The sequence below is a fragment of the Panthera uncia genome, assembly GCF_023721935.1.
Source record: "Panthera uncia isolate 11264 chromosome D3 unlocalized genomic scaffold, Puncia_PCG_1.0 HiC_scaffold_8, whole genome shotgun sequence".
Lineage (NCBI taxonomy): Eukaryota > Metazoa > Chordata > Mammalia > Carnivora > Felidae > Panthera > Panthera uncia.
Window position 1 is genome coordinate 50433941 of NW_026057586.1, and position 18205 is coordinate 50452145.

At 42.9% G+C, this 18205-nt stretch overlaps 3 protein-coding genes and 1 pseudogene across 5 annotated transcripts in view; 2 read left to right on the forward strand and 2 right to left on the reverse strand.

Moving 5' to 3' along the window:
* Positions 1–2492, forward strand: part of CLUL1 (clusterin like 1) — a 37799-nt gene extending 35307 nt beyond the window's left edge. Inside the window, exons 8-9 of the mRNA XM_049619681.1 lie at positions 840–1024; positions 2378–2492. Coding sequence (XP_049475638.1) covers positions 840–1019 — 180 coding nt within the window. The 3' untranslated portion in view covers positions 1020–1024; positions 2378–2492. The remainder of the gene's footprint in view (positions 1–839; positions 1025–2377) is intronic.
* Positions 2493–3851: 1359 nt separating this feature from the next.
* LOC125914328 (small ubiquitin-related modifier 1-like) lies at positions 3852–4157 on the reverse strand (annotated as a pseudogene).
* Positions 4158–6777: 2620 nt separating this feature from the next.
* On the forward strand, positions 6778–16735 carry TYMS (thymidylate synthetase). Its single transcript, XM_049619673.1, has 7 exons — positions 6778–7137; positions 8902–8975; positions 11494–11668; positions 13302–13403; positions 14203–14378; positions 14771–14842; positions 16136–16735. Exons 1-7 carry the CDS (start codon positions 6906–6908, stop codon positions 16271–16273), a joined length of 969 nt encoding a protein of 322 aa, XP_049475630.1. The 5' UTR covers positions 6778–6905; the 3' UTR covers positions 16274–16735.
* ENOSF1 (enolase superfamily member 1) overlaps positions 16732–18205 on the reverse strand; it is a 30308-nt gene continuing 28834 nt past the window's right edge. For all 3 annotated transcript variants that reach the window (XM_049619668.1, XM_049619669.1, XM_049619670.1), the window contains one exon: positions 16732–17668. In XM_049619668.1, the coding sequence (XP_049475625.1) occupies positions 17567–17668 (102 nt within the window). In that variant the 3' untranslated portion in view covers positions 16732–17566. The remainder of the gene's footprint in view (positions 17669–18205) is intronic.

The following is an 18205-nucleotide window of genomic DNA, read 5'->3' on the forward strand; positions in this document are numbered from 1 at the left end:
TTTATGTGGGTTATATTCACCAAAAGGAAAAGAGCTGGGAGAAATCATGTTAGCTATTTCTTTACATACTAGAATTAAGAAATTATCAGTTTTATTTAGCTTCTTAAGATTTTGCTTTAGTTTTTTTTTTTTTTTGATAAGGAGGTTATTTGAAAATGTTTTAAAAATAGTTCTCTTAAGGTTACATCAAGTTGCATGTCAGTACAGTTTCATTTAAATTATTAAAATCAAAGTATGTACACTTGAGAATTCATTGAGAGTAACCGCCATGACTTTCAGAAGACTGGTTCTCACCAAAATCTCATAACAACCATAAATTGTAAATTTCCTAGGAAAATACAGTATAAAACTTGGTGTGTCACATAAATAGTTGTGACTCTGATGGTAGCGCTCACCAAATATTCTGTCCCAAATATTCTGTCTGCTCACTCATATTTTCTAGCTCCTCCTGCTGTTAAATGGTGCCATGTGGCAAGTCCCGGCCAGTGAAATGTGAAGAAAACTGACAAGGGTTATTTCTAGACTGAGATAGTGCAGGGCTTATACACTCTCCGTGTCTGCCAGGGGCACAAAGAAAGCCATGCATTCCTCATGCTACAGCCATGAGATGACCTGCCAGTGTCAACCAGGGTCCTGAATGTTGGAGGCTATACAGAGCCCCTGAAATGGACATGTAACATGAGCAAGAAGTAAATGTTTGTTGTATGAAGCCACTGGGATGTTGGGGCTACTCTGTTACCTCAGCATAACCTAGCCTATCCTGACTAATGTGGTATTAAGTTAATCCTGAATGTGCATTGGGGTTTAGTAATCTTTTACTGTATAATCCTTCTTCTTAGGTGGTTCCAGATGTTCACGAAGGGAATTTTCCCAAACAAGATGAAACAATGATAGACTTGAGCATTCTGCCTTCTCCCAATTTCACACTCAAGATCCCTCCTGAAGACAGCGATGACAGTTCTAACTTCATTAGCTACGTGCTGGCAAAAGCTGTGCAGCATTTTAAGAAACACTTTTAAAATTGGTAAGCAGAGTGCCAGGTTAAACATGCTTTGTTGATAGGAATAGATGATTCATAAAAGAGAAAAACAACAAAACTAGTTTTAAAATACTTGGAAAATATGTTCAACCTCATCGGTAATCAAAGACATAAAAATTAAGACACGATAGCATCATATGCCTATCAAACATGTAAATTTTTTTAAAAAATACAAAATCGTGATAGGAGTGTGATGAAATGGGAATTCTTATATGTTATTAGCAAGAACACAAATTGTTGTTGCCTTTTTGAAAATAGCTTTTGGAAAAGCTATTTGAGGGGCACCTGGGTGGCTCAGTTGGTTGAACAGCTGACTCTTGATTTCGGCTCCACCATCTCCTGGTTTTGTGAGTTCAAGCCCGAGTTGGGCTAGCAGCACAAAGACTGCTTGGGATTCTCTCTCTCCCTTTCTCTCTGCCCCTCTCCTGCTTGTTCTCTCTAAATACATACATACATACATACATACATACATACTTAAAAAAATAACAATAAAGAGTCCCCTGCCCATCCTTCAAATCTGTATTTGCAAAATTATTTAAAATAGTAAAAATTTAAAAACAATCTTAATGGTTAAAAACAAGAGAATGGTTAAGTAGGTTGTAGCTTAATATCTTCTAAATTAGTGGCACAATTAAAACTGCATGTAACATTCTCTTTGGGTAATATGATCAATCTTAAAGAATAATTAAATTTTAATTCTAAATTATCATTCATAAGGGACATTGTTAGCAGGTCAGTGTATAATTAAGCTTGATATTACAGGATTTGCTGCCTGTCCCTTTAAGTTTTGGAGAACTTTTTTTCAAGTTATAATAGTCAAACAATCAATATCTTTTTAGCATCTACTAAGTGAAGGCACAAACCCAGGTACTGTGGAGGAGAAAATGATGAATTTGACAAGATTCTTTCCCAAATGAGCTCTCTATCCAGCAGGGGATGGAGTGGGAGTTTACAAAACATACATATAACAATGACACAAGGTGGCATATAGCCAGTCCCAAGATGGTGGCCTTTGGGAACTGAGGAGAGGACACTTTACTTTCCAGAAAAGGAGAAACTTCTTGGCTGGATATATTTCCTTTTTCACCTTCCTTTCTCACTGGCCTTCTATCCCCTTTCCTGTGCTCTTTCCCTCCCCTCATTCCTTCCCACCCTCTCTTCTCTCTTCTTTTCTTTAAAAAAAAAAAAAATGGTTTTCCATTATTTTATTATACATTATTTTTTTCAAAAGCCAAGAGCATTTATTGTATTCCACATTCTGAAACTTTATTCCAAGAAAAAAATACACTGTCCAAAATTATTTACTAATATTTTGATTCTTGCTGCTTTTTTTTAAAGGTAAGAAGACCTAACTCATCGTACACCTGGCAAGTAGAATTACCTCTTCAGGTACCTCTGAGACCTGAAAATCCCAAATGTATAAAACAATGTAATAAACGTAATACCAGGAAAACATGTCAGTTTTATATTATGAAGTACTATTAATTTTATGTTGAATGACAGATTAATAGCTATTCAAATTGATTTAAAGTAGAATACCTTTTTTAAAAAAATCGCATGTACATATTACTAAATTCTATGGTACATTAGTAGTTCCTTGTATATTAAATAAATATTAAATTGCCAAGATGTCTCTGTTCTATCATTTCTACTACAAATACACAACTTTCTAATTAACGGAGGATACTTCTTTCAACTTGCTCTTGAATTTATAATATAATAATTGGCTTTTTGAAAAAAAAATCTATAATTCATTTCTTTGTTTAGTAAAAACCTGTAACTTATGTATAGATTTTTTCTGTTGAATACACTTCTGCATGAATAAATTTATTAACTGCTAATGAAAATTATAACTTTTCTGGGATCTTCTAACAAGACTTTTATCTTAAAATGCTTTCTCTTCAGTGAAGCCACCTTTGGAGTTAGTCATTACTCCCGCCATCTCTGTCATCTCAACTCCAGGCTGATATTTCTCTTCTTTTGGTCAAGATCCTGAATTTTTTTTCGTTTATGTATTTATTTTGAGAGAGAGAGAGAGTGTGCGTGTGTCCATTTGCACGTGAGCCAAGGAGGGGCAGAGAGAGGAGAGAGAATCCCAAGCAGGCTCTGTGCTAAATGCGCCTTGCAAGCATCATTCTACTTTCTGTGTCTATGAATTTGCCTCCTCTAGGCACCTCACATAAGTGGAATCATACAGCCTTTGTCCTTGTGTGACTGGCTTATTTTACTTAGCATGATGTCCTTAAGTTTCATCCATTTTGTAAAGCAGGGCTCGATCCCATGACCATGAGATCATGACCTGAGCCGAAATCAAAAGTCAGACACTCAACCGACTGAGCCACCCAGGTGCCCCCATCCCTCACATTTTAAAAGGAACTTCCACTTAAGGAAAGGTCATCTTTCCACAGCTCAGTTCTCTGAAAAACTTCCATCTCCCACAGAAGGTCATAGTCCAGGGGTGTAGCAATCACACATTAGAACTTCAGAATTCTGGAAAGTCATTACGAACACTTGCATTGGTCAATCTTATTTATCACAAGCCTGAAAATGCACAGTCCTGGAAAAGGTGGCATCTCTGTGCACACATGTAATTTTTAAAAAGGAAGGGGCAATATGAAAGAGGCTGAGGTTTGATCACCAAAAATCAGCACAATGAAAACAAGGGATAATGAATAAGGGGCACTAGAATTCAAAATTAATGTTTTAAAGAGATAGGGTGTCAGTTTTCAATTCCGTTTTGAACATCACATTACTAATGAATTATTTTTAAAAATAAAAAAGGATTGAGGGCAAAGAAAAAAATAAAAAGAATATCTAAATCCTGGAATGACCCCGTTTGTTCCTGATAAACTTCAATCACATTTTCTTCCTCCATCTCCAGTTCTTTTGGAGTGTGATTATGCACAATTCTCTCACCTTCAAAGAGGAACCTGAGCAAATTCATCAAACCCCCTGTCGTTAACAGTATGATTCTTTGAGTTTCTTGAGATGCATTGTCATTTTCACTTTGAAGTGAATCTCACTGCTATCCTGTCCAATGACTTTCAGTTTAATGTATTCTCCTTCCTTTTTATATCCCCAAGTCCTTAGTTGAAGGTTTTGCTTCCTGGTCAGACATGGTGGCTATATGGCTACATCCAGGATCTCCACACAACCCTGGCCTTGGTAGACAGAACCATGCTCTGGGGTTTATAGAAATCTAGACTTTTTTTATTGTGAATATATATATATATATATATATATATATATATATATATATATATATATTTAACAGAAATAGATCTCTTAATGAGAAGGAAGAGCTTTCCCCCCAATAAGTTAATGTATCCATTGATACAGTTCTTTCCTAGAGTAAGATAGGATTCAGCACCCATACTATCCCTATTTTTTATTTTTATAGATAAAAGTGCTAGGAAACATACTGGCCTAAATGCAGTGGGGGTTGGAATGTTCCTTCTCTCAAGGAGGTCTTGCCTGGTGGTATGACCTAAAGTAGTTCCTCTGTACAATTATCATGATGAGTGCTGAGTAATGAATAGGATTGTTGAATCACTGTATTGTATACCTAAACCTAATATAACATGGTATGTTAACTATACTGGAATTAAAATTAAAACTAAAACTAATTAAATAAAGTAATTTCTCTGTACCTGCAGTAGCCCTTTACTGAGTTATGCCATCATCATATCATGATGATCGTTCATTTATGGAGCAGCCACTGGGAAAGGAACCATTCTCTATTATCATCAAACCAGGATCCTCCAAGCACCACAGTGGAAAAGGAATCTCCACACAGGCAGGGGAGCCTATGCTCTTTACCTTGAGATTCTCTTTGTGGTATAACTGATATTGGGCTAGAATAATAAACTCAGCTCAAACTGACAAAAGGAAACTAAACACAGAGGATAACATACAACTGGAAAATCTAGGCTATTTCCTGCCTGGGATCCGCCCCGCGGTTGGAAATGTGTGGAGACACTTTTCAGTTGGGGTGAGGTTGGAGGAATACGTACGTTTAGTTGGCTTTCCACAGGCACGCTAAAGCCCTGCAGTATGCTGGACGATCCTGCCCGGTGAAGAACTCTGCAGTTCTGGCCCACCCAGAACATGCTTCCACATGGCATCTTAGCTTCTTATACCCAGGACAATGCTCAAGCTGAACAGACAACATGGGTCCCCATTCCTGCCTGAAGTCTGTTTTCGGAGTTAAGGTTTTCTGACCCAGCATGTCTCCTCCCAAATGACCACCAAAAAGAATGCCCGCTGCATCTGGTGCTACCCGCCCTGTCCAAATAGTACAACACAATACAGGAGGGCTATCATTCCTAATAGGAGACCGATGACTCTTTAAAACTATTACTATGCTGGGGTTGGGGACACCTGGGTGGCTCAGTCGGTTAAGTGTCCTACTCTTGATTTCAGCTCAGGTCATGATCTCAGTTTGAAAGATGGAGCCCTGCATTGGGCTCCATGCTGACAGCTCAGAGCCTGCTTGGGATTCTCTCGCTCTCTGTCTCTCAAAATAAATAAATAAACATTTTTTTTTTTCAAATATCGGTATAGGATAGAGTGGGGAATGTGCTGTAGGAGGGGAAAATGAATCTATGCAGACCTAGGAAAGGCCAGCCTAGTACTGTGATGGATGAAATAGATTTAAAATATCTGCTGTTCTGTAACCCAATGCATTTCTGTAACCCAATGTAACCCAACTGGAGGGGTTATGGGAGGGGGGATTGGCTAAATGGGTAAGGGGCATTAAGGAATCTACTCCTGAAATCGTTGTTGCACTATATGCTAACTAACCTGGATGTAAATTAAATAAATAAATAAATAATTTTTTTTAAAGACTGCTTATTGCATGTCCATGTATTAGTACATTTTATTTTTTTTAAAGATTTTCTTTTTAAGTAATTTCCACACCCAACATGGGGCTGTAACCAACAACCCTAAGATCAAGAGTCCCATCCATGGTCTGCTGACTGAGCCAGCCAGGCACCCCTCCTACATTTTAAACTAATTATCAAATTGCTCTTACCCAACAGTGTTTACATTAGAAACATTTCACAGTAAGTGAAATTTTGCTGTTAAAAACTTGAGAATGGCTGGCTGTCATTAATCAAGTAAAAAAATGGGCCTATTCCACTTCCTCCAGCTACTGGCCTTCGGTGAGGATAGGGAAAAACGGGAAGGCACAGCGCCTGACAGCCTGGTCAAATAACAGGGTTTTGTTTGTTTTTGATTTCATGAATACGTGAGGACTGTTCCAGGCTCCTCTTAGTATTAAATGGCGCGGTGGGGGCTCCTGGGTGGCTCAGTCGGTTGGGCGACTGACTTCACCTCGGATCACGATCTCACGGTTCGTGGGTTCGAGTCCCGCATCCGGCTCTGTGCTGACAGATCAGAGCCTGGAGCCTGCTTCCGATTCTGTGTCTCCTTCTCTCTGCACCTCCCCTGCTCGTGCTCAGTCTCTCTCTGACTCTCAAAAATTAAATAAATGTTAATTTAAAAAATTTTTTTAAATAAAAATAAATGGCGCGGTGAACGCGAAACTTTCTAACCAGAGTGGCCTTTTTCAGCCAATGCACCAAGATCCAGGACTTAGGTTGTTAACATTTAAAGGCGCTAAACACCACAGCTTCAGGTTTCTGGCACGTTTCCCGGAGCGCGCGCTCCGGGCAACTTGTGGCTCGGCGCGCCGTTGGGACGCCGGGAGCCCCGGGGTCGGCCAACGTCACGAGGCAGGAAGGGGCGGAGTCACCGCAGCGGCGGCGGGAAAAAAAGCGCGCAGAACGGTCTGGACCTACTAGCCAGTCGTGCGCTGCTCGCCGCCGTCCGCGCCCTAGACCCCGCAGCCTGCGCCCGCGCCATGCCCGCTCCCGGCTCCGAGCTGCAGCGCCCGCCGGCGCAGCCCGCCGATCAGAAGCGGGGCGCCGAACCGCAGCCGCAGCCGCAGTCGCAGCCGCAGCCGCCACCCCACGGGGAGCTGCAGTACCTGGGGCAGGTGGAGCACATCCTGAGCTGCGGGTTCCAGAAGGATGACCGCACCGGCACCGGCACGCTGTCGGTGTTCGGCATGCAGGCGCGCTACAGCCTGAGAGGTGACCGCTGCGCGCGCCGGGCGAGTGGGCGTGCGCACGGGTGGGCTCCAAGCGGCCTCTGGAGGAGCGCCCGGGAGAGGCTGGGTCCCGCCACCAGCCTTTAGTCCTAACCTCGATCCTGTGAGCTCCTTAACCCCCGTGCTTTGCAGACGCCAAAACTGAGGTTCGGGTTGGAGAAATGATTTGCGTAAAGTCACGCGGACGGGAGTGACAGAATTGGGAGGTAAAACCACGTCCTTTGGCTCCAAGGCCTGCGCATTCCGGTCACGCTCTCTGCCCCAGAGCGGACACGGGCTGGTAGTGCTGACCTCATACCAGAAAATGGGAGAGGATTTGCCTGGGCTTGACCACGGACTTGGCTTAGAGGTTGCCCTTTTTGACTCCTCTTTTGTACCTTCCCCGCCCCCACCCCCTGTGTTGGCCCTTTGGTTTTGCAGTTTTAAAAAATTGGAGCGAAGGAATATGGGCGGGTCAAAGGCGGCCAGAGGAGAGACTGAATACAGAAGCTGGGCGGGAACTTGTGGTTCCTGACCATTTTTCCGGTCTGGTCGTAACGAACCAGCTTTCCTCTTAAACGTTGAAACAGGGAAGCGAAGAGTTCGAGTAGAAGAAGTTCTTATTCCTGTTTCCTTCAAAACAGGATGGCCCCTGGGAAGTGTCTCTTGGGGGTTGTTAGAGTCAGGCTTTCAGGGGACAAAGGGGTGGGGTGGGGGTGGGCACAAGACAGGTATCCTTGACACAGGTATGGAGATGGTTTTAAGTAGGGAGACCTATTAGTGAAGCACTGTGGTGGGCAGGGGAGGACCCACACTTAACCCCACACCCATTTTAGAGACTGGAAAATACCCAGGCAGCAGTGGCTGATCTGCCTTACAGAGGAATCCACCCTCCTGCCGCTCCGCACAGTGGCCTCCAGTGAGCCAAAGACCTAGCTTTTACTCCAGCCCTTCTGCAAGTTCCTTCAGCTTCCTCCTGTACTTAAAATGGAGGAAATCATGCTCAGTAGGCAGTACTGATAAAAGTACTTGAAAAAAAATCTGTCCTTTTTACATGTATAGCAACTATACAACTGATAAGGTGAACTGAATAGGTACCACGTTTAGAGATAAGCTTTTATATTTTGATCTGTTGCTTGATGCAAGCTTGTATATTCCCTCCTGGTGCCTATAAAATGGTGATCTTAAGGATGCCTCAAGCAAGGTTGTTTTGTCATGCATATTAAGTGTTTAAACAGTTATTATTTTTGGTACACTTAAATAATAGAGGTTAATTTGCTTTGCAGATAATTAATAACTATTCTTTAGCTTTGGCCAGTGTGATATCTACTGTCTCCTGGAACTGAGTAAGTTTTCCCTGGCAGGATAATCACGGAATAGCCCTGGGAGCCTTCAGCCTTTGTCCTAGGGCACATTTTGTGTGTTGTCTTCACACTTCTGTGAAGGATTCACACTAGCTGGCAAGTGGATGTAGTTCTTTCCCTGTCCACATGGGCATCCTGCCTGGTCAGTGTTCCATCTCAGTGTGGAATTCCTGTGGTGGTCAAGGGATTCAGGAGGGCAGTCTCCTCTGAATTGGGTCACTGACTTCGCTGTATCCTGTGAGCTCCACCCTGGTCTGGAGCTCACGTGACTAGAGTCAAAGTTTCCTGCTTGCTCCTGTGGTCACTCAAAGGCCTGTGTCCTGGGGCAGTTTTCCTCTGCAGAGAAAGTTGGATGGTGTCTTCTGTTTTCCCATCTTGAAATTATCTGGCAAACTGTTTTTCAGATGAATTTCCTCTACTGACAACCAAGCGTGTATTCTGGAAGGGTGTTTTGGAGGAGTTGCTGTGGTTTATCAAGGTAAAGAAGCTGCTGCTATTGGGAATCAACAGTCTGTTCTCAACCCAGCACCAGCGAGATCCTTTAAAAAGTCAGATCATGTCATTCTTCACCTATAGCCCTTAGTGGCTCCCATTTCACACAGTAAGACCCAGGGGCCCCTGTCCCAGCTCTGGCTTCAGCTGGCTTGCTGCTCACTCTGCTCCACCCACCTGGCCTCCTTACTAAACTTTGAGCACATCAGAACATTGCCACCTAGGGCTCTGGAACTTGCCAGTCCTGTTCCCTGGAGCCTTCCCCTACATGCAGCATGACTCACTCCCTCACCTCCTTCAAGTCTCTTGCTTGGTGGGCCTTCCCATCTAAGACTGATTATCCCCCCTCCCTCCCTGACATACACACACCCTCTCCTACCCTCCTTTGTTTTCTCTGCAGAGAAACGTCATCAGCTGATGTATGATGTGTGTCCTCCCCTTTCCCCCCTGGAAGGGGGAAAGTAGACAACAAATGAACAAGTAAAATGTATTAGAAGCTCCATGAGGGCAGAGAATTTGTTTTTTCCTGTTCACTTTTTATCCCCTGGGCCTAGAACATAGCCTGCCATATAGTAGATACTCAACATAGATTGATCACTGAATATGGATCCCAACCATGTTCTCATATTTGTATAAGCTAGAATGATCTCTTGAGTAACAAGCTATACCTCTTCTAAAGAGCCAGGTAGGTACCTTGGATAAGGGCTAAGGTGCTGTGATGATGGACAGCTTCCTCTTGCTCTGTCTCCTGGTCCAGACTGGTAATATTCTGGCCAGTGCTGGTTAGAGGGTGCCAGAGGAGATGGGCTCAGTTCTGGGCTGTGTAGAAACCGGGATCCCTTCTACAGAGCACTCTGTGTGGCTTGTATGATCTTGGGCCAAACCAAACTCAAGACTTCCTACTGCATTTTAGAAAGGGTTTAGAATTCGGTCCAATCCAGTCTTCCTTAGTTCCATGTTCTTTTTTTTAATTTTTTTTTAACATTTATTTATTTTTGAGAGACAGAGCACAAGCGGGGAAGGGGCAGACACACACACACACATACACACAGAATCCAAAGCAGGCTCCAGGCTCTGAGCTGTCAGCACAGAGCCCGATGCAGGGCTTGAACCCACGAAGTGTGAGATCATGACCTCTGAGCCGAGGTCAGATGCTTAACCGACTGAGCCACCCAGGGGCCCTGCTTAGTTCTATATTCTTGAGGTATTTTCTTCCGTGTTGTCTTCTCTCAGCTGACAGTGAGTGTCTAGTTCCAGGCACATCATCAGAAATCTCAGAAGATGACATTTATAAACCATCTAGTGCCCAGTCTGAATGGATATAAAAGGGAGACATTTGAAGCAATATGGGAAAGATAGAAAAATGACATGTTGGAGGTGGAAAAAGTATAAACAAAAACAGAAGGGAGGAAACGAGATGCTCAGAAATAAAATGCAGTCACTTGTTTTAATTTAGCTTGAATTCAGGATTCTAAGAACCCTTTACCAGGAACGTGTCAGGCTCCCCTCTGATAGAGTTGCTCCCTGGGTGACCGGATGAAACACAGGAGTCAGAATGAACCAGCACTGCTGCTGGCATCCGTGGGCAGGATGGAGAGACGGGGTCTGTGCTGAAGTTAGGATCTGTGGTGCACTGAGCACTTTGTGTCCTCTACCCTCACACTACTGTGTGTGGGGAATACTGAGCTCTTCTGTGGATGGAGATAGCAAGGCCAGGGGGTCAGGGAGCTGTCAGAGAAGGGTCGTGGAGGGCAGGCACAGAGCCCCGGTGTGTGTGTGTGGCACCACAGCCTTGCTTGTCCCCATTACAGCATGTCCTACCCAGAGGCCGTTGAGATCTGTCTGTGACCTGGAGGCACAATCAGGACATAGGTTAGGATGATATGGGCCACATCTGATGAGATTAAATATAAGAAATAAACATGGGCTCGTACTTGGGAAAAAACAAAACACCACCTTAACTGCAGATACAGGTTGGAGTAAACATAACTCGACAGTGGCACATATAATGTGGATGATAGATTTGCAAGAAAAGCTGATACCGATGACACCAATTAGTGAAATAGCCTATGTACCAACCAGGTCTAAGATACACTGAACAGACTGCAGGTGAGGCATTAAGTGCATTTTGGGGGATCACACTTAGACACACATTTTGTTAAAAAGCACAAAACTGTTAGGCGAGGTGGGAATAATGAAAGGATTTGGAGGTGTTTAATCTAGAACATTTAGTTGAGAAGAATAGGAGAAAAGATTTGAAAGGGTAATAATTCCAAGAATCACCTGTCCTGGAAGTGATTCCAGAAAACTGCCCTAGAGGCCCTCAAAAAGTCAGCTGGGACTGGCCTTTAAAGATGGGATGTCCAGCTGTGCAGGACGTGTGAGTGCCTGTCCCTGGTGTGTTAGCACAGGCCAGAGGCCTAATTGGTGGGAAGCTCTTGGGCTATCAACTCCTTATGGCTCAGTTCACTTGGATGCCTTCTCTGTTGTCCTGTCTCTTCCAGGGATCTACAAACGCTAAGGAACTGTCATCCAAGGGAGTGAAAATCTGGGATGCCAATGGGTCCCGAAACTTCTTGGACAGCCTAGGATTCTCCAACAGAGAAGAAGGGGATTTAGGCCCAGTTTATGGCTTTCAGTGGAGGCATTTTGGGGCAGAATACAAAGATAAGGATTCAGGTGAGAAAACAGAGCAAAGCCTTAATTTCCTGAGCATCTGGTATAGCATGAGTTTGCTCCATTGTTTCTAGTGAAGTTGGGGTTGTAAGAAGCCAGTCTGGGGAGCTGATGTATATAGAACTTTGACCTTGTGAGAGGCTGTTTCAGATTCAGGTAGATCCCACTCTTGGTTGTTAGTTTGTATTGGGTGCTTGGTACTTTCTGTAGCTTGTTTCGCTAGCAGATATTGGTCTGCTGGTTGGTCAGTTGGTTGCTGTGTTGGGGAAGAAGGTAGGAGTTCATCTGGGGGACAAAAAGAACAAGGATCGCCTTGTGGTGGCTTGATCTCCCTTTTTGATACTGAGCCACCCAGCACCCTTTAGGTGGAGCTCATGTAATAGCATTTGTTGGGTTACCCTCTTCTCCCTGCCCTCCTGGGGTGGACAAGAAGATGAAACATCTTACTCCTGGATGGTGACCTTCCTCAGTCATTTGGTGGCACCACCTGCCCCAGTCCTTTGACCCTTCCTGTCCTGCTTGTCCATAGGCCAGGCGTTGAAAAAGCAAATGCCTACCTCCTCAGGGTGCGTGCGTATGTGTGTACACATACATAGGAAGTAATAGTTTGCTAGCTGGACAGAAACCATTGACAGCACCTGTAGATTTATGTAAGTACCACAACCAAAATCTAGAACTGTGCCATCATGGTGCATCTTTTTTTTTTTTAATCTTTTATTTATTTTTGAGAGAGAGTAAGTGAGCAGGGGAAGGAACAGAGAGAGGGAGACACAGAATCCAAAGCAGGCTCCAGGCTCTGAGCTGTCAGCACAGAGCCCAATGTGGGGCTCGAACTCACTAACCGTGAGATCATAACCTGAGCCAGAGTCAGAAGCTCAACCAACGGAGCCACCTAGGCGCCCCTTTTTAATCTTTGTTACTACTTTTTCTGAAGCTGTGATTGTGACAGAACTTTCTTCTCTCCAAAATTAAGAGCTGCTAGACCAGAACGTAGTCTAACACCAATAAGTGGAAGTTTAACCAGAGTGAATATAAAGCTCCACATTCCTCAGACTTCTCAGCTTCCAGTTCCATTTCAGGAAGAAGGCAAGGAATTAAAGTCCAGAGACCAGAAATGGGAGAAAAGTATAAGGTGGTCTAATAGTTAAAGAGGTTTCCTGATGTTTATGGATCAGGAGGGGTTTGGCTGCTAAATTTTAATTTTAGATGTAAATAATGCTAGATCACAGAGAGGAATCCACCCATAGTCTTTTGTTAGTATGTTCCACAGCAGCAAAGTGTGACAAGAATGGTTGATGGCTATAGAGACAGTCTGTGGGACCACTGGAAGAAACTGATTGCTGGGATTGGAGAAGGTTAGGAAGGGGAGGGGTTGCACCATGACAGACCGAATATTTAAAAGACTCTTTCATAGAAAAGAAAATAGACTTTGTTATGGCTCCAGAGAATAGACCTAGGAGCCCTGAACTCAACATCACCCCACGAGAGCTGAGCAATTTGTAGAGTGGATTAGATACCTTGTAGTGTGGCCACAGGGGGGCTGTGGTAGGACAGTGGTGGATGGCCTCTAAGGTCATCTCATAAGATCCTGTGATTGATATGTGGACATGTCTTCTCTTTTTTGACGATTCTACAGATTATTCAGGTCAAGGAGTAGACCAACTGCAAAAGGTGATTGACACAATCAAAACCAACCCCAATGACAGAAGAATCATCCTGTGTGGTTGGAATCCAAAAGGTTGGAAGCATCCCAATTATTGTCTTGTGTCCTAACTGTAACATTAGCACAAAGGGAAGCCATGTAGAGGCTACCGAGAGGAGGCTGGATCCTGGGAACCACCACCCCCAGCTGCATGGCCGATATGACCCTGGGCAGGTCACACTTGGCCCCATTTTCACTTTCAGATGATGGGGTTGGATGCAGATGATTTTAATGTGTGTATTTATACTTATTCTTACTCCAAAGAGGGCTTTAAATTACCTATAAAAATACACCAAGGATTTTAACAGTTTAAATTGGGGCAGATGAAGTTTCATGTCCCTGCCACCTGGCTGTTAACATTTTAACAGTTGTATTATAAAATTAAACTGACCAAGATGTAACAAATATTACCCAGAGTCAAATATTTGCTTTTATAATAGAGACTTTGAATACAGGAGGGTGTGCCTGAGATGCACACCTGTGGTCCTTGTAAATGAATGAATTCCTCCTGTACTTGTAGTTTGGTGCCATGAAGGTAGCACAAGTAATTTCAGCTTGGATCAAAGAGTGTTGCTTCAGTTGTAAATGGACATCTGCAGAAGTCTTCTGTTGATGGATGGGTCACCGTAGGTGTTGTTCCATCCTCAGGATTGGAATGGTCTGCTCTTGACATAGGGGGAGGTGTGGGTCATGGTGGGGGGTCACTGGCCCAGTGGCTTTTTCTCATGATCTCCCCCATGTGAGTTGTCTTCTGTTTCTCTCCTGTTTTACTCTGTGTATAGCTGCATTCTTTAAAACCACCAACTCCTCATTTTCCTTTGTGCTGGCTCCTCAGATCTTCCTCTGATGGCCCTACCTCCGTGCCATGCTCTTTGCCAGTTCTACGTGGTGAACGGTGAACTGTCCTGCCAGTTGTACCAGAGGTCAGGAGACATGGGCCTGGGTGTGCCCTTCAACATCGCCAGCTACTCCCTGCTCACCTACATGATCGCACACATCACAGGCCTGAAGGTGAGCTGCTCTCTGGAAGGAATGATTGCTACCAGCCTAAAGCATTGAGCTCTTTAGATTCTTCAACGTGGAAAAATTAATTGCAGAGTATTCAGTGTCTGATTACTTTTAAAATGTGCTCTAGGTAATTAAGAAATGAACTTGCTCACCTTGCAGCCTCCCATGGAGCTTTCCTGTCTTTGTGGTCTGTATAAACAAGCAGGTTTATATAGTTTATAATATAAGACAACTCTTATGAATACCACCTTTTCTCAAAAGCTACACTGGTGAAATTCTTTTCTAAAAAGCCTTGGAATGTCTGCATAGTCTACGTAATGTGCTTTCAAATGATGTGTTTTAAAGGAATTGAAACTAAAAACATTTACCATTTTGCTTGCTCCTGTGCGATTTAGCCAGGTGACTTCATACATACTTTGGGAGATGCACATATTTACCTGAATCACATTGAGCCGCTAAAAATGCAGGTAAGAATGATACCGGTCATGCTTTGGAGTTTGGTAACCTCTCTTGATAAAAGGCTGCCTTCTAGAACATCCCTCATATAACAGCCCTTCTGCTCTGTGCTGTGGCAGATAAGATGGCCTGTTCCAACTACAGGGCTTCAGCTTAGGGATGGTGGTGGGCAGGGACAAGGCGGACACATTTTAGCACCCACAGACACTTAACAGTGCTGGGAGGTACTAGATACCGGGACCAGAGAGGGAGAGCCCATATTTGGACCAGTGGGTTCGGGACCTTCCCAGAGGTAGCATTTTCAACTCATATTTTTACTTGAAGGAAAATTTAAATGCAGATGTTTTCCCATCATATGAAATACCATACTTAGGTATTAACTTTCAAAAGTCTGTTCAAATCCTGAGTTATAGCAGCCAACAAATGATTTTAAATGGCAATTAAAAAATGAGTGTCTAGGGGTACCTGGGTGGCTTGGTTGGCTGAGCATCTGACTCTTGATTCCGGCTCAGGTTGTAATCTCATGGTCATGGGATTGAGCCCTGAGTGGGGCTCTGCGCGGGGCATGGAGCCTGCTAGGGATTCTTCCTCTCTCTGCCCCTCTCCTGCATCCACACGTGCTCTAAGAAAATAAAATTAAATAAGTCTAATGCTTAATGATCCCCAAGAAAAAAAATTTTGAACCGAAACCCTTTTAGCCCCTTCCAGGTGAGATCCAGGTTTTGAAAGTTCCTCCTTTGAGGGAGTTTAGCTGCTTTTGTTTAGAGGGTAACTTCAGGGTTTACCCAGTTGCCTCTCTGGCTGTCTGCTCCAGTCTGGACAGAATAACGTGAGGTTGTAACCCGTGTGCCTGCCCTCAGTGCCACCATCTGTTCATGCCAGGAACACCAGCTTGCATCCCTTTCTGTTGTCAGATGTCACATCTTACATTGCCCTCACTGCCAAGGACAGTTGGGATAGGGATTTGGGGACTCCTACTCCCATACTGAGCACTATAACTTCTGAGTAGTTAGGGATTTGAAAGTAAAAGATTGCATCCTGTCCTTAATAAATTTACCAAGAACAGCCAATTATGAGATGAGCCACAAGGCTCCACCCGATGTGATTCTACATAATATCCTTCAGTCCCCACTTGTGGGAGAGGATCAGTTATATTCCAGTAGTGCTGCATAAGCAGGGACAGGTGTCCATACTATTACAGTCCTATGAAATAATATTTTGTTGATAAAATACTGTGTACTTGTCTCAGAATTAAAGCAGCTTGCACTGATAATGGCAAAATAATGATTTCCTATTGTTTTTAGCTCCAGCGAGAACCAAGGCCTTTCCCAAAGCTCAGAATCCTTCGAAAAGTTGAGACAATTGATGACTTCAAGGCCGAAGACTTTCAGATTGAGGGGTACAATCCTCACCCCACTATTAAAATGGAAATGGCTGTTTAAAATGCTATTAAGAGAGATATCAGAAAGATACTGATTCTTGAGGGATTAGACTGAATGCCCGGATGAAAGGTATTTCACCCTAAAGAAAGAAAGAACTAGGTCAGAAGTCTATTGGTGACCGGCAGTTACACTTGATTAGCTTTTGAGAATGTTGCCACTGGCCAACAGTTCTCTTACTAACAAACGACCTTGAGTTTGGTTAACTCCCTGGGGATGTGTGAAACTGCCAAGATTAGGGATAAAGTAAGGAGAGTAAAAATTTATATGCTCTTAAAATGTGTACCTGCATTTTAATCCCACATTTTTATGAAGCTCAGTGCATTTCAATTACATGAAAACTATTCCCCCAGATTTGAGCAAGCTGAATAACACCAGCATGCATGATAATGTACAGTTGTAGTTAGGAACATTTAAAGTTACTTGCTTTATATATTGCTATAATAAAGGAGTGTTGTGCATTCATCTGGTGTTTTGTTTTTTAATTTTTTTTATTCTGTATTGCCATTCTGCTCACTGCTTGCCTAAAATAGATTTAACTGAACCCTCCTAAATAAACATATGCTGTATTCTCGTTTGGATCCTGCTTAGAGGGTTAGTATATTTTAGAAATGCTGACTAAACTGTATTTTGCCCTGTTTTTCTGCAGTTCATCTAATTCTGGCTGCATTTTATCATTAGCATTTAATGACCATTTAGGATAAAGGTTTACTTAAGGGTTATGGAAAAATAATACATGAAATGCCATTTTCATGCTCATTACTGCTGCCATAGTTTCAGTATCGTGTGAATCCTCTACTGATAGATTTAGACTGAGCAAGAATAGAAATGCTAAACCACTCCAGGGCTTATCTGTGAAATCCTTTTACCTTTGTTACACACCAGTTACCTTCGTGACACACACATGGCACTGCAGGACTATTTTTTTACCCTGCTAATTTCTGACAGATGTTAGATAGAATAAGGCATTGTTCCAACAATTAAATAACCTGCTGCTTATTTTCAAAGTGCAGTTTAATGTCTAGGTACCAGCACTTGATAGAAATTTTGTAAGAACATCTTTCTGGATTTTGAGTTAAATCTAAATTTGTTTAAGGATTAATAAGGAGAATATATGTTTATTTGCTAAAAGAATTAAGTAATAATGATGACTGAGCTGATTCCTGAGGTCAACAGGACTTTCAGCTGAATTTGTTTTGATTGCTAGGGTGATTTTTCCCCCGTTTTTGTAAAACCATACCCAAAAAGTTTTAAGCCTTTTTACTTGAAAAAGGAAAGAGTACTGGGGCTGAACATTTAATTATTTTGAGCAGCAAGAAGTTTCTTCCAGACTTCACCATCTGGATATTGGTGTTTCTTTACAGATTCCTCCTTCATTTCTGTTGAATAACCAGCATCCTATCAAAGACAAAAAATAGAGTAGTGTTAATTACCACCCAGAACAAAACTCACTTATGTATTTCTGCTGCCTGTAGAGATGCTGTTTTCAGATTGTTTGAAATGAGGAACACACTACTGGCTGCTTCTCAGGATTAAACTAATCACACTTCCTTTGACAATTCAATCTCTTGTTGGTGAAAACGAACCCCAATGTCTTGGACATGGTGAAGATTAATGGTCCAGATAACACAACCACAGTCTCAACGTTTCAGTTCACTAACCTCCAGGTGGTGCCATGTTTGTTTTTTGTTCTTTTGGTTGGTTTGTTTTTGCACAAGAAATGCATTTTAAGGTCTCAGCTGGTGTCGGGAAGAAAGGCCTGCATTAGAGAAGCCTTGTCGGAGCAGTTTCACCCTCAACTCCTGACCTTTGGGCCTTGGGAATTTGATATTGCTAACTAAGGAGCCATTTGTAATTTTTAGATACTGAAAATAAACTCTAAGGAGACAGAGCTTTGTGCTCCAGGGTCTAACCCACAAGAACAAGTCTACCAGG